This window comes from Ixodes scapularis, unplaced genomic scaffold (assembly GCF_016920785.2).
Source record: "Ixodes scapularis isolate PalLabHiFi unplaced genomic scaffold, ASM1692078v2 PGA_scaffold11__112_contigs__length_91849675, whole genome shotgun sequence".
Classification (NCBI taxonomy): domain Eukaryota; kingdom Metazoa; phylum Arthropoda; class Arachnida; order Ixodida; family Ixodidae; genus Ixodes; species Ixodes scapularis.
This window is the reverse complement of record NW_024609837.1, coordinates 67,259,289-67,285,810: the sequence shown is the minus strand read 5'-3', so window position 1 is coordinate 67,285,810 and position 26,522 is coordinate 67,259,289. Positions and strand designations below refer to the sequence as shown.

The following is a 26,522-nucleotide window of genomic DNA, read 5'->3' as shown; positions in this document are numbered from 1 at the left end:
CTTTATCCTACTGTTTAACAAAGTAATCTAAACAATTAGTCACAAATGCCATAGTTGAAAATGACGTTGTGAATAAACACTCGTTTAGGCGCATGGACATTTATGATAATCTCAATCGAATTCGTTGAAGCAAGTTCAAGCTTGGCAGGTTTTCCAGAAAAGCTTTCGAATGCTCCAGTGAGACAGTGGCTCGTCATGGGGTGGCGAACATGATTACTGTATTTGCAAGCTCCTGCATTGTTAATTGCTATCCATATTGTTGTAGTATTCGTGTAAATAGAATCGCTGCTGTCCGAATACTTCAGGTTTATTGGACTGGAACTGAGCGATTTGTGGACTGTCTTGCCCCACCGGCAGCTCAAGGTACATGCGTCCTGCTCGGAGCTCACGCACTCTAGCCAAAACATCGCTCTTTTTGTTAGCTGCGCGTGTGGAGCTATGCTGTACATAACACTCCTTCCCCCTCTAGACGCTGTCCTTATGTCTTTGAGGACGCCGTCTTGGACGTTTTGGTCTAGAAGAAGTCGCTGGTAGAACCATTTTCGTATTGGGAGGGACATCAATCTGAATGTCTGGAACATCTTGTTCCTTGGTTGGCACTGGATCACCATCTATTGTAACGGCCCACTGGGCACGTAAGCCTCGTGGGTCATTATTGCTGGCGTATGCTGTTGAAGGTGGTTCAACGAACGAATGTCTCTGAGACTCTTCCTCACGGTTTCTTACATGATCCTGGTGCCGTTGTACCCTGCCTTGGGCTGTCTTAATGATCCAAGAACAACATCCGAGCATATTGTTAACTGTTCCTGAAATCCACAGCAATTAGCCCGAGAAGTTTCAAATAAAAAATGAAAGCCGTTTACAACTCCCTGCAACACCGAATTAGAGCGCAGCTCTTGTGGAGGAGGAGGAGGGAAGGGTACTGGGGGTGTGAAGTGACCTGGGGGGGTCACGTGACCTGGGGGGTCACGTGACGATGCCGATGATGTCATCAGTGACATCACTGATGACGTCATCAGTGACGATGACGATGCGGACTCCGATGACGTCATCAGCGATGATGACGATGACGATGCGTATGTCGGTGATGTCATCAGTGACGTCACTGATCGCTGATGACGTCATCGACGTCACTGATGACGTCATCAGTGATGATGACCATGACGATGCGGATGCCGGTGAGGTCATCAGTGACGTCACTGATGACGTCATCAGTGATGATGACGATGACGATGCGGATGCCGGTGACGTCATCAGTGACGATGACGTCATCGGGGAGGTCACATGACCTCTGGGGGTCACGTGACCTCGGGGGTCACGTCACTTTGGGTGTCACGTGACCTTGGGGGTTACGTGACCCTGGGGGAGGGGTCACGTGACCTCTGGGGGTCCCGTGACCTTGGGGTGACCTTGGGATAACCTTGGTTACGCCGACGCCGACGCCGCTCAAGACGGGAACGGGCCCCTAAGAGCTGCGCTCTAAAACATTTTGACCAAATGAACTCTTGCTAGGGGACGGCGCTGGTTGGGACGCTCACTTATTTCTCCCTATTTCTGCTGGCTGCAGACGAGAGATCGCCGTCGACAACTCACGACCAAACATAAGCATGGCCGGTGGTTATTGCTTTATTTTATTTTTATTTTATTTATTTTCTTATTTATTCGGGGGGGCGGTTGTGAGATTGATTGTAGTGTGTTGCTTAAAGCCGACCTGCAAAATCATTTTCCGCAAGGTAGAAAAATCCTCCTCGTCACCCTTCCCATTTGCTTCTCTCCGACTTTAACTTGACTCCTTTTGTTGTTATCTTGGGGCCGGATAAGCTGGGTGCTTATCCCGGCTCAACTAGCTCTAACAAAAAGAATCTCCCTCCGTCAAGATAGCAGATGGATAAAGGATACGTAGAAACGAAAAATTCCCCTCCTTTTTTTTTTACACTGCCCTTTGCTTGGTTTTATATGCCATTTTTTTCCGCTTCCCGTTTGTCGCTGTATAGTAGGGGCTTTACTGACGTAGCGAATGCTGTTATTCTTGAAGAATTGTTCAGTTTCGGCCGACGCCAACAATGTGTCATTCTCGCTGACAACCTTTCGCGGCATTCTGAATGTCTCAAACAAGTTGCGTAGCTCTTGAATTGGTGATGTCGAGTTGATAGTGTTCACGTGGCGCACTTCCAGCCATCTACCGAAGACATCAACCTCTATTAGTAACATTTTGTCTTCGGCGGGTGCGGCAAAGTCGACATGTAGTGTGTTCCATGGTTTGATGGTCGTTGCCATTCCGGAATGGATTCCTCGGGTGGTTCCCGTTGGTGCCGTTAGCGCGTAAAGCCTGTTCATGCGTTGACTTTGATGTCATTGTTTACCGCGGGCCACCAGACATAGCCTCAAGCAGCCGCCGTCATTGTCCCCATGCATCGATGATAACCATAAATTGGAGCACCTGAGCTCTTGCGGCACAGAGAATAATTACCCTTGTCCCTCTGGTCAAAGAGCCATTGAGAGTCGACAATTCGCTCGCAATACCTTTGTATGGCTTGCATTCGTAGTAGTTCAACTTACTCAACCTTTTGTGATGTATGGCAATGTAACCGAGTCTTAAAACTCTGTCTTGATCAGTAGTTACAAAATGCGTTCTGGAGATAGTTGAGGAAAAGGCGAGCAACCTAGCATTAGTAAATCGCCTGATACGCACCGCTCGTCGACATCAGCAGGTAGTGGCTGCCTGCTGAAAGCGCCCGCATTTTGATGTGAACGTCCTCGTGTATAGTTGTAAGCACTGAGCTTGATACACCATCTGGTCGTACGTGGAGATAAAACTTGTGGCAAGATTTTTGAGCCTCCAAGTATTCTCAAAAGACGCTGATCGTTACTGTAGATGGTCACCTGCAGTGTCGTCCAGCGTTGACCTAATGAAAGTGGCATACTACATAGACGATTGGGATTCCTTCCTTATCCAGCTGGGATTATTGTCTTTTGAAGACCCTTGTGTCCTTGACGCAAAGACGATCGGAGCCTCGCGTCTTATAGCATCCTCTTGAGCCAGGACCGCTCCTATTCCCTAAGGAGACGCGTCGCTAGAAAGCAACAGGGCCGGGTTAGTTCTCATCATAGCGTGCAAGCACCATTGATTCCTTCACCATCACCTTGAGTTTCCGATATCCTTCCTTGTGACTCTCCTTCCAAAACCACAGAACATTCTTCTCTACAAGCTTGTACAAGTCCGTTTCGGTTGTTGCTTTGTTATTGAAAAAGCGATCGTAAAACGCCAGCAATCCTAAAAAACGCTTGCAGTTTAAATTTTTCTGTAGGCTCTGGAGCGTCAAGGATCGCTTGCACCTTGTCAGCAGTTGTGTGAACTACTGAAGCGTCAGTCCTGTGTCCCAGGAATTTAGCTTCACTGACTGCGAACTTACACTTCCTTCTTTTTTTAGTTTCAGTTCGGAGGTGTCTAGTTTCAACAGTACTTAATACAAACATAGATTATGCTCACCTCTTGTAGCTCCTCTGCTAGTTATGTCGTCTAGGTAGCCGCTTATCCCTTGTATGCCAGCTAGAGCTGTTTTCATCATCCGCTGAAACATCTCTGGCGCTTCTGAGATTCCAAATAGAAGTGGTGTCACTCTATAGAATCCTTTGATGGCGTTGATAGTCAGGACCGCAGTGGCGGCTTCCGTTACCTTTAGCTGCTTGTACCCTTGGCACAGGTTCAACGTGAAAAAGATGGCACTTCTTCTGAGAGGTGAAAGTACTTCTTTCGTCGTTTGTAACTGATAGGTTTCTTTCTTCGATGTGGACTTTATCGTGCTCCCTTAGTCACCGCAGAGTCGGGTTTCCCTGCTCGTCTTTCGGACGAGAGCGAGCAGTGTAGCCCATTCATATTGCTGGACTGGCTCAAATATTCCTTGATACTCTAACTTTTGGAGCTCGTTTGTTACAGCTGACCAAAGAGCAAGAAGCACCGAGCGAGCTTGCAAACCTTTGGCGTGGCTCCCTACTCTATCTTCAAATTCACTGGAGGTCCCATGCATCCAGAGATGTCATATTAGAACACCTTGGGATATCGTTGAAGCCCTGCTTCAACCTTGGTTTGCGTGGACGGCTGCTGCACTTGGTTCATCCCTTGTACCCTGATATGAAGTGCGTCGAACTAATATTTGCCCAAAAGGCTGCAGCCAGAGCCTTTTATCAGCAGAAGTGGCAAGAAGTAATCCTTCGACTTCAAGCTCACACGAAATTCAAGTGACCCAAGAAGTTTCAGGCCTTCACCACTCCAAGTATCAAGTTCTAAATCGTTCTTCATGATCTGTGCCGGATTCTTGGGCCAGGTTGAACGAAACTTGTTTTCACTAATCAACGAACAAGCGGCGCCACATTCGACCTCGAACTGAAGTTATTTACCTTCAATTTGAAGTAGAACCTGAAACTTCAGAAAGTGACTACGTGTGGACAGCTTATTTAGTTTATAGAATAAGCACTTGGAATAACACGTTGGATTACTCGTCACTCCGTATATGCCTCAAAGTTGTGATCAGTTTTCTTTCGACTTGTTTTCTTGTGGAGTTTTCTTTTTGCGATACACGGCTTTTGGGTGAGACCATTATTTTTGCAGTATCGACATTGTATTTGAAATCGGCAGTCTTGCGGTTCATGCTGGTTCTTGCATCGGGAGCACCGACAATTTGCAAAGCAGCATCATTGCTTTTTTTTTAGAGATTTTTCTCGTTCTTTTTATGTCTTTTGGTTGTATTGAGACGCTTTCTCCTCGGTTGGCGAGGTCCAGGGCGCTGGAGAGCGTAAGGTTTTTCTATGCAAACAGGCGCTGTTAGAGAAGCTCGTCGTGGAGGCCGCAAACGAACTGGTCGCGCAGTATTACGTCAAGCGGCAGTTGGATGTGCCGCTGTGGCGCTGCTGGTTTCCCAGTCGCAGCCGCTGCACCAATTGCTTGAGATGACGCTGATTGCGCTGGTGCCGCAGTGGAAGCAGCACCGTCGATGATGCAACAGACGTAGCTGCGGAGTCATAAGATTCCGATGTTACGATTTCCAGCCAGGTGTTTGAGAGCCTCACCGTGGCCGTTCATCGACTCCTCTGATAGTTGGTCTCGCCGCTCAAACGTCTACCGGTTATACAGCTCTGAAGGTTAAGTGTCAAAGTTTCCGCGCAGGACTGTCACGAGTCCATCAAACTTAACACCGCCGGGTCCTCTGGGTGCAATTAACACCCGTGCGGTTTCGTAAGTTTCTGGACCGCAAGACATTAGTAGAAGTGCTCGCTCGTTGTCCATGGATCCGATGCCATTCGCCACGAAGTAAAAACCGAGGCGTTCTGTCGTTAAGAGATCCACGATGTCCGTGACTGGCTTGAGAAGGCTACTATTTCTTCTTGAGTAGCCATGGCTAGTTTTGGGTTGTTCCGGGCTTCGCAGGTTCTTAATTTCTCGTCACCAGTGTAGTATTCGAGTAGATAAAATCCCTACTGCCCGAATACTTCAGATTTATGAGCATGGCGCTGAGCGATTCAAGGACCGGCTAGCACGTGGTACATAAGACCCGCTCAGAGGTGACGCGCTCTCGGCAGAAAATCGATCTTCTCTTGTTAAAACTCTGCGTGTTGAGCTACGCTGGACATAACACACACACTAAGTATGACTTCCTCCAATAGACCCTTCCCGAAATTCAGTCTGGCCACTTTGATCACTATCATCATCTGTGGAACGGCATCTGTGCCATACCAATGGCGGCCTCCTAGTGACTGATAAAGGAAGACGTTGAAGATGCTCCTAAGCGGATCTTGCGAGGCCTGTACATTCGGGGTGTCAGTACGACGCGACGTCGGAATGGAACACAAGAGCTACGTAAGCGTTTATTTCTAATAACTCAGATTTAGTCAATCTGTGGGCGGCACACAATCGGCTTTAAAGCACTTTGGTGTATATAACTTTCTCGAGGCATCTGAGTTGGTTGTAGCTTTGTTCTGAATGCAGGTTTTTGGTCATCATCGAACTGAAAGTGATCGAGAAAGAACTCACACTGGACAATTCCTCGCGTGCCATTGACTTGCGAAAGTGGTGGTGCCGATACAAGTTCAGTTTCGCCATTGATATGGCAAAACCTAAACTGCTTTACAAACCACCAGATGGCACTGAATTTCGGAAAGGGTCTATTGTGGTCGTGCGTAATCTTGATATGCCTAGGTGCACACGCGAAGCGTATTAGTTAAAAAGCGGATCCGGGGTGGAGCTTTATGTGGGATTCTATGGGGTGCCCAGTCATGCTCGACAAAATCCGGAGGGAGTCGTGTTCTGTGTTGACAGCCCTTTAGGATTTCAATATCTTTAGTAAGCCCGTGTTCCATAGACTACGTCCAGAAATTCCTACATGCAACACTGCGCGCGTTGCGTTACAGGACCTCTTTGGCCATAGAGAGGAATGGCACGGTTTCGATTTCGATTGCCCCGTTGACGAAGTGGTACACCCTGACCAGTGCATAAAAATAAATTCACAACTCGCCTGCAAGGCACCCCTTCATTTTGTTAGAGCCCCCGTCGAACCACGAAACCTCTAGCGGCCGCAAGGACCTGCCTAGAATTAGCGGAGAGTAGAGGTACGGCCTGTCGCGTCCCATAACTCTCTGGCGGCTTGGCTACCATTCCAGAGTGTAGCTTGACCCTCCCGGCTAAACTGATGTCTGAGTACACTTTTTCCATGCGCCTTCGTGCACTAACTGGAACATCACGAGCACCTCCAGAAAACATGCCCCAGAGTTTTATCCGTATAGTTAGGCAAAATCTGGGGTACTATAATTTTAAGAAAAGTCACACATTCAAAACTGCAAGCAATGTACTTGGTCGTGACGGGATCTTGTGAAGCGAGGTTGACAAATCGAAACCGAAACTGCGGCCAAGGAATAGCAAAGGGGAACGGCACTACGTCGCTAGGATTGCTTGAATTTCGCAAGTGTATACGTCAAAACGAGTATTCATATTTCATAAAAGCCCAGAAAGTTAACATGAAGCAAAGGAAACAAAAGTCTTACAGTTGGTTTCGTGTGGCATGAACTCCTGCATTTCGACCAGGACCGTCTGTACATTCTCCCTGTCTCTGCATGGGAAGGAAAAAAGTAACATTTTGTCAAGGGTTATTGCTACAAGTAATTTTGCAAACTTCTATCGAACCTTCAAACTTTTGGCAAACTTTGGCGAGGTTCCACTTCTTATTCAGTGTTGTCTGACCGACAGAAACTTTTGAAAATTTCTAGGAGTATTTATTCAGTAACTTGCTTTCAATTTTACTGAATCATGATCAATGTTCGCACAATATAAATGCAGTGGTTTAAACTTTTAAATTATGTATTAATTGCGTTCAAATGCTGAGCCCCTCCTCCGTCAGCTGGTGTCAGTGCGTTTTCAATTTATCCGAATGCTCAAAATAGTCTAACTTTTGTCAAGCATTCGTTAAACATCAAGTAGAAAGTTCGAAAAAATGAAACCTCGTTGACCTCACACCTTCGCAGGTTTTTGGTGTCTCTATATTCCGTTTTATTTTATGTGAAAGCGCTGCGAACGATACTGCCTATAAGGTTAATCAAGCTTCTCGGAAATCTTTAGATGGCGACATGTTCCGTCTTTCTGCGCGTGAGTTGCTGCCAACTGATCCAACCAAGCATGAAGAATGCGTCGTGACATCGTGTTTTTCGTCTGCGCGTCTGTGTTTCTGTAGCAATGAGCTCCTGACCCGGCTCATACTTAAGGGGAAACGAAGTATAGCTGCCACACACCAATACAGAGTAACAAGCCTCCGGTAGAGCACTCTCTCAAAATGGAGACTTGGGACAAACAGTCAGGCTTAGAAAACAAAGCACTTCATAAAACCATCATCTCGTTTTAACAGTGAATGACAATACCTTTGTCATTCACTGTTTACCGAGCCTGCGCTTCTTAGGGTTTTGGGTTCGTGTGCAATTCGTGTGGTGACAAGAATGGCCAAAGACCGACAATGGTTAGAGCAACGCCCACGCTCTGAGAACACAGACACGGGTTCGGGCTTTCAAAAAAAATCAGCGACACAACACATCGACTTGCATACAGGGTCGCGTGTGCCCACAACAGGTGTTGGGCACTGCGCGTGCGATGAAACCATATTCGCTGTTGAGAAACCGTTTGCGCATGCGCAGTGCCGACAGCAGTGCATGCCACCACGGCGGCGTGACGTCAGAGCATAGAGTTATTATAATGTACGCTAGAGGTTCAACTGGCGCTAGTGTCTATGCGACTTCCGTGACGCAAATTGAAGCAGACAGCAACCAGTCTACTTTTGCGGTGCTCCTGTGCATTCCTATGGGAAAACGCGCGCGCATTTTGTCTCTTCGCCGGAAAATAACACAAAACACTTTGGTTATTTGGGTTGTACCGAATAGTATGTACCTTGATTAACATTGTAAAAGTGTAATTACTTTAGTTAGCGCATTTGTCTTCATTAGTGAACGATGTTTAACTTCGCTACATTTCAGTCTCGAACGTGTGTTCCACAGCACGTATGTAAAAACAAGCGACGATTCAAAGCAAAATTACAATGGAAAGGAATATAGAGTGTGTTCAAGGCTCGCCAGCATTCCGGTGACGCTTACATATTGATAATATGCCACTCCTGTCACTATATGAAAATGACCCCGTCGTGCATGAGCAGATAAAAACATTAAAAACGTAGAGAATAAAGTCCGTGGGATATGAAAGGTGTCTCTTTGTGTTGTTTTCTCTGCCGGGCAGCTTTTATCGGGCACTTGTTCTCCAAGATTTCGATCGTGCTGGTGATATTTTGAAAGTAGAAGTTCGCACAGAGCAGAAAGAATAAAGCGGTATTTCCTTATTTAAAATCGGAATATATTACGTGGCCTTCCATTTATTTTGATTGTACATGCACTGGTACTTACTGATCCAGTGTTACTGAGTAGTTATTGCCGTCTCTTTTGGCTTTCCAGATGTCCTTCGTTCGTCTGGCACGTAAATCCCCCACGCTGAAAAGCGCCGACGTCGTGTTCGCGCTAACAGTGTCCGACAGTGCACATAAATACACGTACGAAACCGTCTTAGCGCCGTTTTTAATGCAACGAACTTCAAAGAAAAACGCAGAAACTGACCTATTATTTCATCGGCCTGATTGAGGAAGGTTCCAAGCTGCCTAGTACGTACGAATTATTCGGGATGTTTGCTTTTATGATTGAGCGCAGGGAGAAAATGCACTCACTTTTTCCCATAGAAATGCATTACCGGAAGTCAGTTTTCGACTGGTTGCTGTCTGCTTCAATTTGCGTCAGCACACTAGCGCCACTTGAACCTCTAGCGTACATTATAATAACTCTATGCGTCAGAGAGTTGAGTTTGTGTATACTCCACGTGTCGTGTAACCTGACATCACGTGACGTCAGGTCACGTGACGTCTATTTCCCCCGCGAAAATTAGACGGAAGCTGAATTGCTCTCAAGGAAACAAGACGTGAATTGTTTCTGTTTCGCTAAATTTAGCGGATAAATAAATTGGTCTATACGTCACGTGATGTCAATTTCGCGCTAAATTTAGCGGGGAAACGGATTTGACGTTTCGGACCCAATGCGTGAACTTTTCCGCTAAATTTAGTGGGGAAACTCAGTTGACGTATAGACCTTTTTCTCTTACTCTCGTCCCCAGCCACCTAATAGGAGTATCCGGTATGGGCGAGCAAGAAATAATAAAACGTTTCATCCTGCGAATAGTAAAAATACAGAGGGGAGGCAAGAAGAGAATGCGTGACGGTTACAATTATATCCTACATGTCCTCTATTGGCATAGCAACGGCAAAACAACGTTTTCGCCCATACTCGAAGTGACAATATTTTGAGATAGCGACGCCCTTGTGACCAAAGTTTATACGTCACGTGGCGTAAATTTTCCCAAAGTATTCGGGTCATGTTACGTCAAGTGACGTTACGTGACACCCCTACGCTCCCAAATTTAGCGGGAAAACTGAATCGATGTATAGGTTACGTCACGTCAATTTTTCCGCCAAATTTAGGAGGGGAACTGAATTGGTCTCTACGTCCCGTGACGTAAGATCACGTGACATCAATTTTCTGGCTAAATTTAGCCGAGAAACCGAATTTTTGTATCGGTTTCGTGGTATCAGTTTTCCCGCTAAATTTAGCTGAAAATGCACGCACGGACGGACACATTTTTTGAAGGGGGGTAGCGCTAAAAAAAAATTTTATGCTTTAAAAAACGCATTATGTAGGCCTTTCTCCGTCAGGCACGTCGGCAACAGCTGCTCGCTTTTGTTACCTACAAGTCACCTACAAGGCGACTTGTGCAAAGTGACTTGTACAAGCCACCTACAAGGTGATAGTGACAGGCTGAGAACGGCAGTGGGGAGCTTCGGTTGTCCCGCGTCCTGCGCGAGCTTCGCACCTTCGGCAACGCCTCGGCGTCTGGCGCACCTCGAGCGCGCACACGCAGCGAAAGTACGACCGAAGGCCGAGAGCACGTGCTGGAGGCCGAACGTTCTAAAGACACGCCCTGACGTTCTCACTTTTGCTTCGCTCGATTTTTCTGCACCTCCTGCCCCGGTGCAGAAAAGTGTAGGGCAGTGTGCATCCCGCACGACCGGAAGCGCACCGCCCTACACCTTTCTGGCACCGGTGCCTCAGGAGGTGCGGGTAAATTGAACGAAGCTTTTGTCGATGACTATAGTAGCATGGATCTTACGGAACAAAGCGCTAGAAGTTGCGTTCGATCCGGTCTGAAGTTCCGGGAGTCGAATCGTACCTGTCGATGGCTCGCAGCTCTTCCACGTGGTAGTCTTTCGGAGGCGGTCGCCAGAGCACCAGTTTGTCCAGCACCGTAACTCCTGAACCTGCGGGTTCTGCGCAAGCGCAGATGGTGCAACGGAGAAGATGAGCAATTATTATGCGCGAACACATAATTCGATGGGCGGTGCAATGATAATCAGTTAAAACTTTTTTTTTGCACTGGCATCACGTGAGACTTCAATATATTCGCACACGACGCCACTGACCAAGAAACTTTTTTGTTGTGTAAGTGCAAGAAAAATAGCGGGCGTTATTTTAAGAGCCCAGCTCTTAGGCACCCGTTTCCGCGTTGAGCGGTGTCGGCGTCGGTGTCGCCGTCGGCGTAACCGCGCGCGTTGCATTATGAAACGTCACAGCTTCCCCGCAAAAATTTAGCGGGAAAACTGAATTGGTGTTGAGGTCATGTGACGACAGCTTACCGCTGAATTCAGCGGAGAAACTAAATGCGCAGTTTAATTATAATGCAATTAAATGCAAAGGTGCAAGCGAGCTGGACAAGAAGGACGAAAATAATCCCTGGAGAAGGGGAACAAGAGGTACAAAGGACAAACAGAAATCTCCAAACACAGCTAGGTGACTGGTGCGCGACCGAAAAAATCCACCTGGTCCGGGTGTCAAACCCGGGACCACTTTCGGTCGCGCACCAGTCACCTAGCTGTGTTTGGAGATTTGTTTGTCCTTTGTCCCTCTTGTTCCCCTTCTCCAGGGATTATTTTCGTCATAAATGCGCAGTGTTGCATTATGGGACGTCACAGACCTAGGGTGCCTACATGTTTCCGCCGCTCCGCTGTTTAGGGTGGCGACAACGTTTGTGATACCTATTGCCGACAAACAAGTGTTGTCTACCTCGTCGCCATGGCAACCTCCGCTGTTTTCGTCGACCATTTTGTCACACCCGCCGGTAGTGCACTCGGACTACGACGCTAGTCCTTGTTAGGGCTAGGGAGCGCTCACCGCTCTCGTTCCGACGGCGACGTTTCGGTGTTCAATGCCGGTCTGTTGCGTTCCATTTTGTCGCGGGAACTCGCGTTTCGATAAAACCAACGCACACTTCCTGCTCGCAACTTCAATATATGAAACACCCGAATAAAGAGAACGGCAGCCATGACGACCGCCATCCCGCTGAGCCTCCGACTCCTCTTATGAACGGAAACGGAAGTGGCCTCACAGTGTTGCCGATGTGTCGAGACTACAGAAACTCAATGTTCTTTACGTTTAGCGAAATAATAAGTGGGAAAAAATTTTGGTGGGAGAGGATCTGGGAAAGGGTAACAAGAAGTTGTCGCCACCCTATAGCGGAGCGGAAACATTAGGCACCCTACACACACCTACACATCAATTCAGTTTCCCTGCTAAATTTAGTGGTGAAATTGAATTTGTGTTAAGGTCACCTGGCGTCATTTTTCCAGCTAAATTTAGCGGGAAGCTGTGGGAGGAGGGGAGGGTATGGCGGAGGAGGAGGAGAGGGTACGGAGGAGGGGAGGGTACGAAAGAGGAGGAGAGTGCAGAACCAGAATGTGAGGATAGTGACCTATATGTGTACACTCATATATATTACTTTCTCAAATTGTTTAGCCCGGTATATCGCAAAACCAAAATACCTAAAGAGCTGCGCTCTAATTTCGCATTACAGAGATCAGTAAACGTATTTAATTTTTAGAGCGCAGCTCTTAGGTGCCCATTTCCGGCTTGAGCGGCGTCGTCGGCGTCGCCGTCAGCATAACATGCGCGTTGCATTATAGGATGTTTCCCATAATGAGGTCCCACGTGACGTCATGTGTGACGTCACGAGGGTTGCCCTCGTGAGGATTAGGAGGAATATTTTCACGAGGGTTACGAGTTTAACGTCATGACGTTACTCCCGTGACATCATTATAAGAGACACGTGATGTATAACATGACATGTGACGTCACACGCATTTAAAATTGCCGATATTCCTGTTAAATTTAATGGAGAAATTTGTACGCTAAATTTGGAGGCAAAATATTCACGCTAATTTTACCCTCATGACGTCACGTGTAACTTGACGCTGAATTCTCCCGCTAAAATTAGCGGGAAAGAAAAAGGGGCATACCCTCCCCCCGTATCCTTCCCTACTCCTCCTCAAGAGCTGTGCTCTAATTCGGCGTTGCAGAAAACTGTAAACGTCTTGATTACAATGCTATTAAAGGCAAAGGTGCAAGCAAGCTGGACAATAATGACGAAAATTATTCCTGGAGGAGGGGAACAAGAGGGACAAAGGACAACTGCGAATCTCTACACACAGCTAGGTGACTGGTGCGCGACTGAAAAAGTGCGCCTGGTCCGGGTATCGAACGGGGACCTCTTCATTTGCAGTGGAGCTCTCTACCAACTGAACTAACCAGGGGTTGGACGTCAGTAGAGCAAACGGCTTTTATCAGCTGCCACCTGTCTAACACAAAGAAGGGTGAAAGCTTTGTTTCGCAAAACTTGACGTAGCTCGGAGGTCGCAGCGTTAGCATAGGCCGTCGATTGAAGATGTTTGAATGTGGCTCATTGATTGAACCCGAGCATTGCGCATGCAGCCGATTTCGACTCGTGACAAGCACTTGGATAACGGCTCGTGTCCAACCGCTGCAATGGCGACAATTGCCGAACCCTAACAATCTGTAGAACTCAGTGCGTGCCTTGTGCTTTGCCAACCTCAGCGCGGGGCAATGATAAACCCTAGCTTAGTTGGATTTGCATGCACCTCATGCACCGATGCAGAAAACTGTAGGGCAGTGTGCTTTCGTTGTCTGTATTGAGATATGACTGGAAGTAGACCATCCTACACTTCTATGCACCGGTGCAGAACAGCAGGTAAATTGAACGAAGCTATTGGCGGCATACAATTTGTTCATATCACGTGGCCGCGTGCTCTGGCTGCGAAATTAGAGGGGTAGAGCGCTGCTTGGTTTTCATTACCTTTTTTGCGACTGCAATTTTGTAAAGAGAAAAGCTAACATGGGGTACATATGGTATAAATGTCAGGGATTCACTCAAATTAATTGTGTAGTATGCATGCTTAAGCAGCTGGAAGAGTCCTTCTTAATATTCGTCTGGTGCCTTAGCTGTAGATAAGAACTTTAGCCAATGCAGTACAACTACTAGCCAACACTCTAAAAAAGGGTGTAGTCTTACACCCACCAAAACTTAAGTCCGACGTACAGTGCACTGTCGTGGAACTGGCGGGTCGATATTTTACAAGGGGCGTTATAAAAGTGCGATAAAACTTTAAAAAAATCTAAATCTCCAAAGACTACGAAAATAACACTGAGGGTTTGCAGTAAAGCCAAGAAAATTTCGATCATTTTTTAGTCAGTAACACATATATTAGCTATTTTATTTAAGTGGTATCATTCATCTATCAAGCCGCTCGAGAAAGTTACTACAGTCGGTTCGACATCAGTGCACTGAATGTCGAACTGAAGTTTTGGCGTGTATTATTTGGGACAAAGAGCGTAAGACTAGCCTTTTTCTTCTGAATGTTGAGTCTTTAACGTGCACCACACAGTAGGGATACACGAGCACTATAAGCGTTATTTGCGCAAAGTACAAAATCATTGCACTGCCCCTTTAACGAACGCATCTCCGCAGTGTCTGCGGGAAGGGTCCCTTCATTACAAAGATGGGAAAAGTTGGACCACCTCCACTAGTGGTCGTCCTTGTTTCTGAAAACCATATATGTGAAAGTTTCCGGCCAAAGGGTAAGACATTGTCACCACGAGAAAGGGTATAGCGGAAGGCACCCAAACATAGGCCTCTCTATGCAATTCACAAATAAAATGAAGCTAACGGCAAAGAGGCCAAATATATACCTACTATTCCTACACAAAACTTACAAAGGTTTATACCTATATTGTTTAAACTAATATTTCTGCCCCCCCCCCTATTTTTATGGTGTACCGTAACAAATCATATCTCTTCTTCTGTAATTTTTGGCATTTTTTAAAATAAATTAAACCACATCAAACTACATATTTTTCAAAGTTTTTGGGCGTGATGACATCCATAACTCTGTCACCCTAAGATGATCTAAGCTCCCCAAAACTAACCATGTTTCTTTTCTGCTTTGCCTCAAACAATTGTCACAGCACTTAGTTCACCTTGCGCTCCATCCTAAATGCATCTCTCTCTCGGAAGGAAGAGGTCGATTTTTGCTTCTTCTCTTTACGCGACCTAAAACTTTCCCGCGTCCCGATAAAGCAACGCCCCGTGGGGACCATCGAGCGCAGAGCATATTGCCACCATTAGTAACCTTGCGGCGGCGTCACTATAACGACCAGAAGAAAGACGCGTTCATCCTTTCGACAAAAGATCCATTAGCTGTATATATCGCTGGCGCTCTTCCTGAGCGGAAACGCCAAGGTAATGCCCCGCATATCAACGAAGAACAATAACAAACAAAAAAGCGCCCCCTGAAACACGGAGGCGCCACTCCGCTTAGCACCGGTGTACGGCGGCAAAGCGCCGAACGCAGAGGTGCTTTCCCACGTAGCGCCGGAGTAAAACGGAAAAGCACCCGCTGATACGCGGAGGCGCTTTTCTGCGTAGCGCAGCGGTATGGTGGCAAAGCACCCGCAAAATCGCAAAGGTGCTTTTTCCATGGCATGCGTGTAAGGCGTCAAAGCACCTAGTTTTATTTCGGAGGAAGATACAACGCCTCGTATGGGCTTTTCACTTTCGCGTTTCTCTCTTTCTCCCTCTCTCTTTCTTTCTTTCTCTCTTCCTTTCTCTCTTGCTGTTCGCGACATCGATCGTGCTTGAGAGTGTTGTGGTGGTTGTGGCCCGCATTTCGGAGTGCTCGCCATGCAGGTTGCCGGGATGAAAAACGCACCGAACCGTGTAGCCTAACCAGGGTAAAGCTTGGCATCGACCGTGCCCGCTCCCCGGTCCGTGCTACGGAACTTCTGGAGCCACTACTGGCACCACAATGAGCAGGTGTGGTGGAGACAGAACTGTACTCTGTTTGATTACGCGCTATCTTGCCGAACCGGAACGGTCTGTTGACGATGATTGCCGACGAACAAATGACCTCAATTTCGCGAAACCGCTAATGATTATGTTCTCGGACTCGCTTTTAATAATCACCCAACATCACAAAAACACCGCTTTCAGAAAAGTTTGCTTGAATTTAAAGAAACACAGAGGCGATTTCAAGACTTTATGACTGCGAGAGGAATCAGAAAACGATGCTGTTTCTTCTCAGATCTTTAGGCGATTATTGTTTTTCTGTCCAAAGGTTGCTTTGAAGGACCAAAATGCGCATAAAAAATGGCAAGCATGTTGTCCCGTCTGGTTCTACGTGCATACAAGCACGTGCGAGATACTCGTGAAGGTATTGGGGCCGCAGTACACCGTTTTCAAAATCCATCAAGCAACATTGGTGATCGCCATTGCTTGGAAACGAAGCACGTGATTACACCCGAGTCTTCGCCAAACGCTGGCGTCACCCTCGTGTCCAATAGAAGTGTAGAGTATGTGATCAAGCGATGGCGGACAGGCGTTAGCGCGAATATTTGGAAAGGGCCTGTGGCACGTTCATAATCATACGGGTAGAGAAATGGCGGCGGCCAGAAGACTCTCTTGAATTCATCTGTAGAGACAAATTATCTCCATATTTTCTTTCTTTGAATTTCTTCAAGTGATCCGAACTAGTATCTCGATTCCGACGACACGGCCAAGTGATCGTCCTAGAACCGGATGTAGGCGAAAAAAGTAAGAAGAAGCAAGTCATTAATCGTGGACAAACACTTCTCAAACCTTTAGGATTGTGCAGTTCGTGCATTCGAAACAATTGTGTCAGAGCTATCCTCCTTTCGTGATTCTCATTTCGTTTACATCGCCGCGGCAGTTTCCACCTCAGTTTCAAGTCTAGGGGGCGATGCCGCAGGTGCCGCACGTGTTGATTCTGTTTTTATTGATCTCTGAGTCTGAGACTCGTACCGAGCACAGAGAGCTATTATCAGCGTCAGTGAGCGGGTGTCGTCCACAAGTAGCCGTCATCAAGTAGAAAATCGTTGGACCTCAGGGTCTATTCAGCGTGAATATCGGTCGACCCAGATACTGCAAGACCCTTCTACATGTTCATTGATTTGTAGTGATTGACTCAAATTTGTTCATCTATTTGTTTATTTCTTCCCTGCAGTTGATGGTGTTTTTAAATGAGATTAGTTTGCAGTTATTGACTAAGATTAATTTATGATTATTTATTTAGATTTAAGCTGGGTGAATATATTAGCCTTTTTTTTTGATTGATTCAAATAATTACATTACTGCTTGACTCGTTACTGATCAATTGATGTTGATTTATATGAATTCATTTACTCATCGATTTATTCACATATTCATTGATAGAATAATTGATATATGGGCTTTGGTTGGCTGGTTGCTTTGTTGATTAATTGATTTATTCATAGAAATTGTACTTACTGAGAGATTCTTTAGTTTCTTGATTAAGATCGATTTGCATTGACTGATTGATCAAGGTTTGATTTCCCGATTGATAGCTTTATTCACTGATTCAATTATGAATAGATTAACCGGTTGAGCCTCCTATTGACTGATTTATTGATGAATTGGTTGTCTGATAATTGTGTATTCGTCCTTTAATGAACGGTCCCATCCGCAGAGTGCCGGGAGGAAGAACCCACCGGCGAAGTCCCGCATCTCCATGCGGTTGGCGACGAGCAGCGCCCGACACTTGACCAGTTCGCGGAGCAGCATCTGAGTGCAGCACACCAAGTTCACCAGCTGCTGGGAGTCCACGGGGATGCCGTCTGACACGGCGCTGTGGAAAGCAGAAAAATGTGGCGGCGCCGAAACGAAAACAAAAAATGACTTGGAGATTATATATGACCGCTGATTGGCGTACATGCTTGACGCCGTCGAGACAACAGAAATTCGACTGGATCAGGTGTTTACTCAGATGCAATGGATGTGTGACAGCACTTTGCGGGTTTTTTTCTTTTAGCGATCAGCAGTTGCAGTGGAAATAATATGTAATGTGACACGTGGTGAAGGAATAGACCCATCTCACAGTCAGTTTAGTTCCGCCACCGCTGCAGCCATTCATCGTGGGAACTATAGTTTTTTTACTGCGTGAGCGATAACCCTGCTGCAGTGAATACTCCCTATACCAAATTAATAAAGGACCTTTCTTCGCTCTTGTACGAGTCGTCCTCCTTAAAGGCATTACATCAGTCTCTCCGAAATTGCGCCTTGCGTACAAATCTACCCTTGATGTTCCTGCGGGCACACCACCTTACTCGTGGCAGTTCGTGCCCTAGTAGGCTGCCCCCGTTTCTACGCAGCGGACAGGGAGAAAATGGGAGTGCGTCGCTTACGCCCCCCCCCCCCCTATTGTACACGGTACTAAAGAAAGTAATCATGCACTTACAATGACAACTGGTTAAAAAGTATTCAGTTACATTACTGGGTTACTTGACAGGAAAAGTAATCGACCGTCACTTAAAATGCAACCGTTACTTTTCCGATTGCTTTTGATTATTAAAACGACCGATGTTTCTACCGGTTTGAAAACGGTGCCTTTTGTAGATTTTGTTATTGAAATAGAATCAATGGATTACAAAATTAGTCATATTCTCATTACGAAACTGGACGAGCTGTCTCGTGAACTAGCGCCTGCCTTCTTTGAACTTTAGTTATGGCGGTGTCAAGCATGCGTGGTACGCTTAGTGAGATCAGTCTATAGACGCTTTGCACACGCGCCAAATTACAGCCGCCATAGCTGACCTTCTCTTGTCTCATTAAGATGCCCAGCAACTGAAACGGTAGTTGACGATCCTGTACAAAGGCCGATGCTTTAGAAAAGGAAACATTTGAATCTAATATGGCAATAACCTGGCCTGCTATGGTAATGATGAAGTGAAATAAACGTAATAAGAGGAAACAAAAACTGAAGGTCAGTTATGGCGGCGTCCATGCACAGCTGCTGCAAAGCGTCTATAGGAAGTATTCACTGGCGGCCATAGCTGTGTGCGCGACTGCTGAGCGCGTGCTGATGGCGAGCTTCCACGGTTCTTTTGTAACGTGCATTCCGCACCCTCAAGATTGCCGATCTTAGCAGCCTATTAATGTGGGCTCGTTCTGAGCACGCGCTCTTGATAGCACCCACAAATATGGCGCCCAGTGAATACTCCTTATAGCACGGTGTAGTCTATAAGGACTATTCACTGGCGGCCATAGCTGTGTGCGCGAATGCTGAGCGCATGCTGATGGCGAGCTTCCACGGTTCTTTTGTAACGTGCATTCCGCACCCTCAAGATTGCCGGTCTTAGCAGCCTATTAATGTGGGCTCGTTCTGAGCATGCGCTCTTGATAGCACCCACAAATATGGCGCCCAGTGAATACTCCTTATAGCACGGTGTAGTCTATAGGGACTATTCACTGGCGGCCATAGCTGTGTGCGCGAATGCTGAGCGCATGCTGATGGCGAGCTTCCACGGTTCTTTTGTAACGTGCATTCCGCACCCTCAAGATTGCCGGTCTTAGCAGCCTATTAATGTGGGCTCGTTCTGAGCATGCGCTCTTGATAGCACCCACAAATATGGCGCCCAGTGAATACTCCTTATAGCACGGTGTATTCTATAGGGACTATTCACTGGCGGCCATAGCTGTGTGCGCGAATGCTGAGCGCGTGCTGATGGCGAGCTTCCACAGTTTTTTTGCAACGTGCATTCCGCACCATAATGAAAGGGCGGTCTTAGCAGCCTATTGATGTGAGCTCGTTCTGAGCATGCGCTCTAAACAGCACCCACAAATATGCCGTGCAGTGAATACTCCCTATACCAAATTAATAAAGGACCTTTCTTCGCTCTTGTACGAGTCGTCCTCCTTAAAGGCATTACATCAGTCTCTCCGAAATTGCGCCTTGCGTACAAATCTACCCTTGATGTTCCTGCGGGCACACCACCTTACTCGTGGCAGTTCGTGCCCTAGTAGGCTGCCCCCGTTTCTACGCAGCGGACAGGGAGAAAATGGGAGTGCGTCGCTTACGCCCCCCCCCCCCCCCCTATTGTACACGGTACTAAAGAAAGTAATCATGCACTTACAATGACAACTGGTTAAAAAGTATTCAGTTACATTACTGGGTTACTTGACAGGAAAAGTAATCGACCGTCACTTAAAATGCAACCGTTACTTTTCCGATTGCTTTTGATTATTAAAACGACCGATGTTTCTACCGGTTTGAAAACGGTGCCTTTTGTAGATTTTGTTATTGAAATAGAATCAATGGATTACAAAATTAGTCATATTCTCATTACACCAATTTTGGGAGATCATCATTCCGTTGTAGACTCGGTTCGAGGATTCCTTGGTGGGAAACTTGTAGAAATAATCGGCGCCGGGGGAGAGAAAAAAATAGTACCGGTTGCAAGTAATCTTAATACTTTCAAAAGCAATCAGAGAACTATTAGACAGTTTTAGTGGACCGTACGCTATAGCTTTGCGTACGCAAGGAGATTGCGGGTCGTGAGTGCGCATGCGCAAAACGCAATGGAAGGGCTAGCGTATCGCGTACGCACGCAACGATGGGGATTTTGCGTTGCTGTCTAGCGGGCCTTGCGGGACGCTCTCGAGAGATCTCGGACCCAACGAGAGCGCCAGTTTCAAGATGGCGGTTGCCTCGACTGGCGCAGCAAGGGCGACGTGGTGTTTTCGAAGTTCTGTGTTGCGTGAAATTGCGTGGTGTTCAGCTCGACGGTTCTTTCTGGGGCCTACCGCGGTCGAATCAGATAGCCCTGCAGCTGAAGGAGTGCACAGAGGAAATGTTCGCCGCTCGCAGTGTGTGTCAACGCTGCGATCTGTTCAACGCTAAGCCTATTTCCACAGTTCATCGCCGACGGACGAACGTCTCTAAAAGAAATCGTCGAAGTTCTCGCTATGCACTGGACATTAGGGTCATGGATTTCATTCCGCGATAGCATTGATAAAAGGTGCCGTTTCCACGGGATGACTGACGGAAGCTCCGTGATCGAATTTGGCTACGCACTCGTACTCGTAGCCTCTGTACCCCGCAGAAAAACGCGCTTGACGAGGCAGCTGTGGTTTGGTTTAATCTGAAATAAAATGATGGGACACTTTTTCTTTTTCAATATTTCTTTCCAGGAGCATGGTGCGCTATAAGCGCGCGGGATTCTACGACTCTAACAAATTTAACCAAGATCATGCGCGGTGTTCACTGGAAAACGTAACGCACAACTAAATTCGGTCCGAGCAGGTCATTTTTAGCGTACGCTATACTATTGCGTATTGCGTACGTAAGATCCAGCAACGCTATACTAAAACTGTCTATTGTTATTACTTCTTAAAAATTCATCTGTACTCCCTTGCCGACACTCTCTCCCATGGCCTTGCTGTGATGCGACCAACACTGACAGGAGCAAACAATGTCCATGCAAGATTCCCACATAGGGTTGTTGCTTTTAAAAGCGCCCGTGCTCTTCTCCCCAAACGCGAAACGTCAGCGGAGTTTACCCGACGTCATATCAACGCTGTCCGCTGATTAGACTATAGCATCGAATGGAGGATGACGTGGTGCTGGTGTGACCCAATCAGCATCAAGTCAACCTTGCGTTACCTAGCAGGTGTTTGGAAATGTGTACTAAACAAATCACGGATTGCCCCAATGCTTTTGTTTGTTGCTAATCGCATTTTTCTTTTTGGCAACAAACTCAGTGGCGCCATTTTCTAATGTTTTATTCATTATTTTTTACCATAAAAGTGAAGTAATTCTTCCAGAAAATAACGTGTATTTATTTGGTTTCGCGAATACTGCGAAACCCGCCGTCTAGTCCATAACCGGAAGTGGTCTGGGGCTGTTTGCACGCTGGCGCCACCACGCTCTAACTCACACGCGAAAGATCGATTACTAGATTTTCTAAATAAGCGTTCCCCGATCTTCTTGTGGACGCCGCCATTTTGGTACTTAGTAAAGAGCGGCCGCCATTGGTGATAATTCCGTTTCGAAAATGCGACATCCTGAGCTTTGGACGCGGTGTCAGAAAGAACGCGTGATATCGTTTTGCTTTGTTACCGACTGTTTTAGCATTTTTAACGATGGAAAAGCACTTCCTGCCCTTTACGAATAAACTATTCCTGAACTGGCTACTGTGATTTTAAGCAACAGGGGAGTAAGATTCACTTAGAAGGGCGAGGATTGAGAATTGTACTTTTGGATTCTTGGCTAGGGGGCGCTAGGTGGCGCAAGTCACCGCCGTTAATAACAGGTGAATCCGAATATAAAAAGTGAATGAGGGGTCTTTATTTCGAAGAAAAGCTTATTTGGGGGTTTTGGAGCGTAGTAAAGAAAGCACGAGTTGGCCAGTTTCTATTGTTTGTTGTTTACAAACACGCCGATTACGCACTGTTTACAAACAAATTCGCGTTTGCCCACACCAATCATAACCACTGCGCGCGCACGCGAACCAGATCCGTGTGTGATTAAGCACGTGTGCGTGCGCAGGACCGACAGTAGTGCCACCGCTGCGGCAAGACGTCAAAGCCGTGTGTTGGCGTGCAGCGCGTGCTTAGTGAAGCGCACCTTCGTATGTGAGGAAGCAGCAAGTGCGACGCATCCACGCAGGCGGCCACGCAGCGTTGCCTCAGGGTTCGAATCCGCTGTCTCAGCTCGGGCCCGTCTTGGGCACTGCTCACGCTCAGCAGGACGTCTCGGAACAGGGCCACGCCGACGTTCAGCTCTTCGATCAACTGAGAGAAGCGAGAGAAGCGAAAAGAGCCTTAGACGTGCTCAGGGCTTGTCCGAGGGTTGGCGCTGAATGCTATAATGTTCAAGGGGAGCAGGACGCCGCCATATTCAAGGAGTTTCAGTCTACGTTAAGTCAGTGTTGACTGAAGCCATGATAGCCATGCCTCCAGTCCACGTTACTAGATCGACTCAGTTGTGGAACGGTCCATAGACGCTGCTTCCACGCACGTGCCCCCCTCTATCCAAAAGATTCGCTTCCCGTCGTTGGAAGCGCCGCGATTTGGGAGACGGCCAGTGGCATACCAACTTGCTTTAGAGTAGGGGGCAAAAATCAGACCCCCTCCCCTCGCAACCCCCTCCCCCCCCCCCCCCCTCCCCAGGGCCGGGGGGCGGTGCCCTTGGAATCCCTTGGGCGCCGCCGAATATTGTTTGGCCTGCCCAGTGGCGGTTGTTTCAGGGAGGGGCAAACCAGATGTCTTGCCCCCCACTCTGAAAACTGGGCGGGCAAGCACCCCTTGCCCCCCCCCCCCCCCAGTTGGTACGCCCATGGAGACGGCTGTTATGGTAACTACAGTTTATGCTTTAGAATAGGCAGGTTTTGAAGTACAATGTCTAGATGGCGCTTCACCCTAGCTGCTCTAACAATGAGGTTTTGAAACACAGCCTGTAGATGGCGCCTCAAACAACAGGTGGCGGCTTTGGGAGAGAGAGGGAGGGGGTTGGGGTCCGCTTCTCCGAGTGAGTTCCGCAACTGAGTTGATCTAGTGTCGCTAAATTAAGTTATCATAGACATGGCGATCATAACCATCATATGCGTCATTCGAAACCTCTTAAAGGATTTAAGAAATTAATTTTGGGCTAGCATAAATTATTTTAAATTCTGACTTTTCTAATCGCATATCGTTTAGTGGGCCAAAAGAACGAGGGTAGAGTCAGAAGCCAGCTTTTCGGTACGAACATTAAAAAATATAGCGGACTATTTCGTACCCCCTTGCCTTCGAAAACTCTCCGCCTTTTCACGATGATACATCCGCGGTACCCAAAGAATGTCAGCCGGCCCCAGCTAACGTATTCGACACAAGAACTGAGTCACTCGGACGTTTGCGATTGTCAACAAAAAATTCGACAACGAACATTTGGATTCGCATTCGTGGCCAATGAGTGCCCTTACAGAACGTATAGCTTGCAAATAGAACGCTCTATGGAGCGCTTACAATACGATAACTCGGTGCGATAACTCCAAGCTTGCGCATGGTGCGAGCTTGGAGTTATCGCACCGGTGCCCAAGCATGTCACGACCACGTGATTTCTTAATTCGAGCTGAGGAACAAAGCTAATAAGGAATCTGGAGTTGGGCAATTTGGTACATCTTAGAATCGAAAAGCGCCAGAAAACAAGGACAATAGTCCTTGTTGTCCTTGTTTCCTGGCGCTTTTCGAATCTAATAAGGAAAAAGTTGAAAACCCATTTCACTCCGTTTCAGCATAGTCTGGAAAAGCGCGAAGGTTACGGTGCCAGTGCGTCCGAAGATTGTAATGCATCTCCACGAGTGCAGTGCACCTGGACCCGTACCTGACGTCAGTTTCAGGTCTGACGTCAGATACAGGTACGTCGGTTACAGGTGCGTCAGACCCGTATTAGACACAAGTCTGATGTACCTGCATCTCATGATACAGGTGCGTCGTCACGTGCTTCGCACCGAAGCTCTGATTGACTTTCTGGGGCCATAGCTTTTATGGTTCGCCAAATATGCTAAAAAAAAAGTATTGTAAGGGCTGTTCACACGGGGGAGAAATTCCTCGCTTTACTCTCGGGATGCGCATCACGTGGTAACAACGTCACGCTCGTGCGAGGAGCCGCGCTAACGTAGACATCTCAGGGGGTATGGGAAAGCTTTTGCTCGGGCCTCACAAATGCTCCCCGCCGTGGCGTGAGATCTCTTTGCGATTGAAGGTATTTTACTCGCGTGTTTGGCAACTTTACAGATTTTGCTCATCAAGATGCCGGCGGTCATGGGCGTACCAACCGCGGGCTTGGGGGGGGGGGGGGGGGGGGGGCGGGGGAGGCGGGGGGGGGGGTTCCTTTTTACTCAAGAGCAAGTTGGTACACCACTGCCGGCGGCGGCATCCGAAACGCCTAACTTGTGACTCGCGCTATTGCGCATGTCGCCCGAGGCACCCGAAGGCGTCTTCGATATTCATCACTGCCGTCCTCAAGCCGCTCATCATGCAACTGGTTTTTGATTCCACGTCCTTTGTGTTGCATCCACTTACTCAAGAAGCATCTTTCATTTAGCAGGAAGCAGTTCGTCGCACTCTAAATCTCACAGCGTTGCTGCCCTAATCGCTTATCGCCCCCCATTTCATGCCCCCCTCCTTTTCTCTACCCTTGTCAGAACGCACCGAGCCCGTCTGTTTAGACTGCGACCGCTAAATGCGTCTGATAACACTGACATCACTCTCGGCTAGGTCGCGCAAGCTGCCACCCGTTACAAAGGGTATAGCCGATACCATCCATCCGTCCATCCATCCATTCGGCCGTTCGTGTGAATGCTTGAGTCTGAAAGGGAGTCCTGCTAGTTCCGCCGATCACTGACGTCACGCACATCACTTCCCCGAAAGGCACCCCTCGTATGAATATCTCTCTATGGCGACATACATAATGAGGATCGATTGAGGGTGATTTTGGGGCCATGGGCACCGAGAGATTTGAGATATTCGTTAGAGAGACTTGATTACGGAGAGTTTTCAACCGTTCAATCAAGGTCACGTGGTTTATGGACTGGTCGCGTTTGCCAAACGAGCTGCGAAGAAGTTACAAAACCGTTGATAGTCTCCAAACGTCTCCGCCTTTCTGCCTGCTTTCTCCCTCGTTACACGAAAACGCAGCACCTGCGCAGTTGCGACCAATCTCGGCAGGAGGCGTAGGCCATTAAATTGCAAACGCTCCCCGTGATTTGAGATGGACCCTCTTTGTGATCTAGGCTCTCTAATACTTGTACATGACCGGCGGATATGGAAAATGAAAAGAAGCTAACCATTCACCGCATATATAAACCACAGAACGCTAGACACTAAGTCTCCGCCCAAATGTGTCACTAGCGTTTGCAACCTTGACGCCATGAAGTTGCAGAACTTACCGACGTCTCATTCGAAAGTTAAGAGTCATTTCATAAAATTTCTTCAACAAGGAAATTGTAAATTTTTCAGACGGCGCGCCATTTATCTCCTCCTATTCGCAGGCGTCGTGGGACAGCCATTTATGAAAGTGTCAGAAAACCGTTCACATCTTTTGACTTAAAAAGTTATAATTTCTGAAACTTTGGCATAATCTTCCAAGCGATGGCAGGAGAGACATCTGGTCGAAAACTGAACGTTGGGAGACACCTTGTTTATTTCTGCAGTGAGGAAACTAAATGGTTTTATTTTCTCTCAAACGCTCGTTATAGAGCTAAATATCATAAAACGGAGACAGTGCGTTTAACAAAAAAGGATAAGCCCGATGAGAACCTATATCAATACTGTGAAGGTCCTAATGTAGCCGAAACAATTTCGGTGCTCTTTGTTGTTGTTCTCGTAGCTGTTGTTGTTGTTTCTTGTTCCTTGTTCGTCGTTCTTGCTGTTGTTGTCCTTTGTAATTAGCAAGCACCCATGTTTAACGTCAGATGTTTGGGGCAAATGTTCCTGCTGTACTGATTCGTGCCTGCGGCGTGTGAACGATTTCTCTCGAAAATATCGTATTTCTTCTTCAATAGGGCAGATTTGTATTCTCTGATAGATTACTTCGTGCCACCAGTTGATGAGTTTAAAATCGAACGCGTTGCCCGGGAAACGTTCACATACTTTAATCTTGAAGCGTCGCGTCCCTTCACGTGAACCGGTACCAGTCGACGACATTTCGCACTCGGTAGATGGCACAAGCAGGCGCCTGGCGCTATCCGCCGTTTACTCT

At 47.2% G+C, this 26,522-nt stretch overlaps 1 protein-coding gene across 1 annotated transcript in view; it reads right to left on the bottom strand.

Annotated features, from left to right (window-relative positions):
• Positions 1-26,522, bottom strand: part of LOC121832984 — a 140,599-nt gene that overhangs the window by 1,428 nt on the left and 112,649 nt on the right. The window contains exons 2-5 of the mRNA XM_042289023.1: positions 22,407-22,573; positions 17,494-17,630; positions 10,793-10,889; positions 7,036-7,100 (exon numbers count right to left, since the gene is read on the bottom strand). Of these exons, the coding sequence (XP_042144957.1) occupies positions 7,036-7,100; positions 10,793-10,889; positions 17,494-17,630; positions 22,407-22,573 (466 nt within the window). The remainder of the gene's footprint in view (positions 1-7,035; positions 7,101-10,792; positions 10,890-17,493; positions 17,631-22,406; positions 22,574-26,522) is intronic.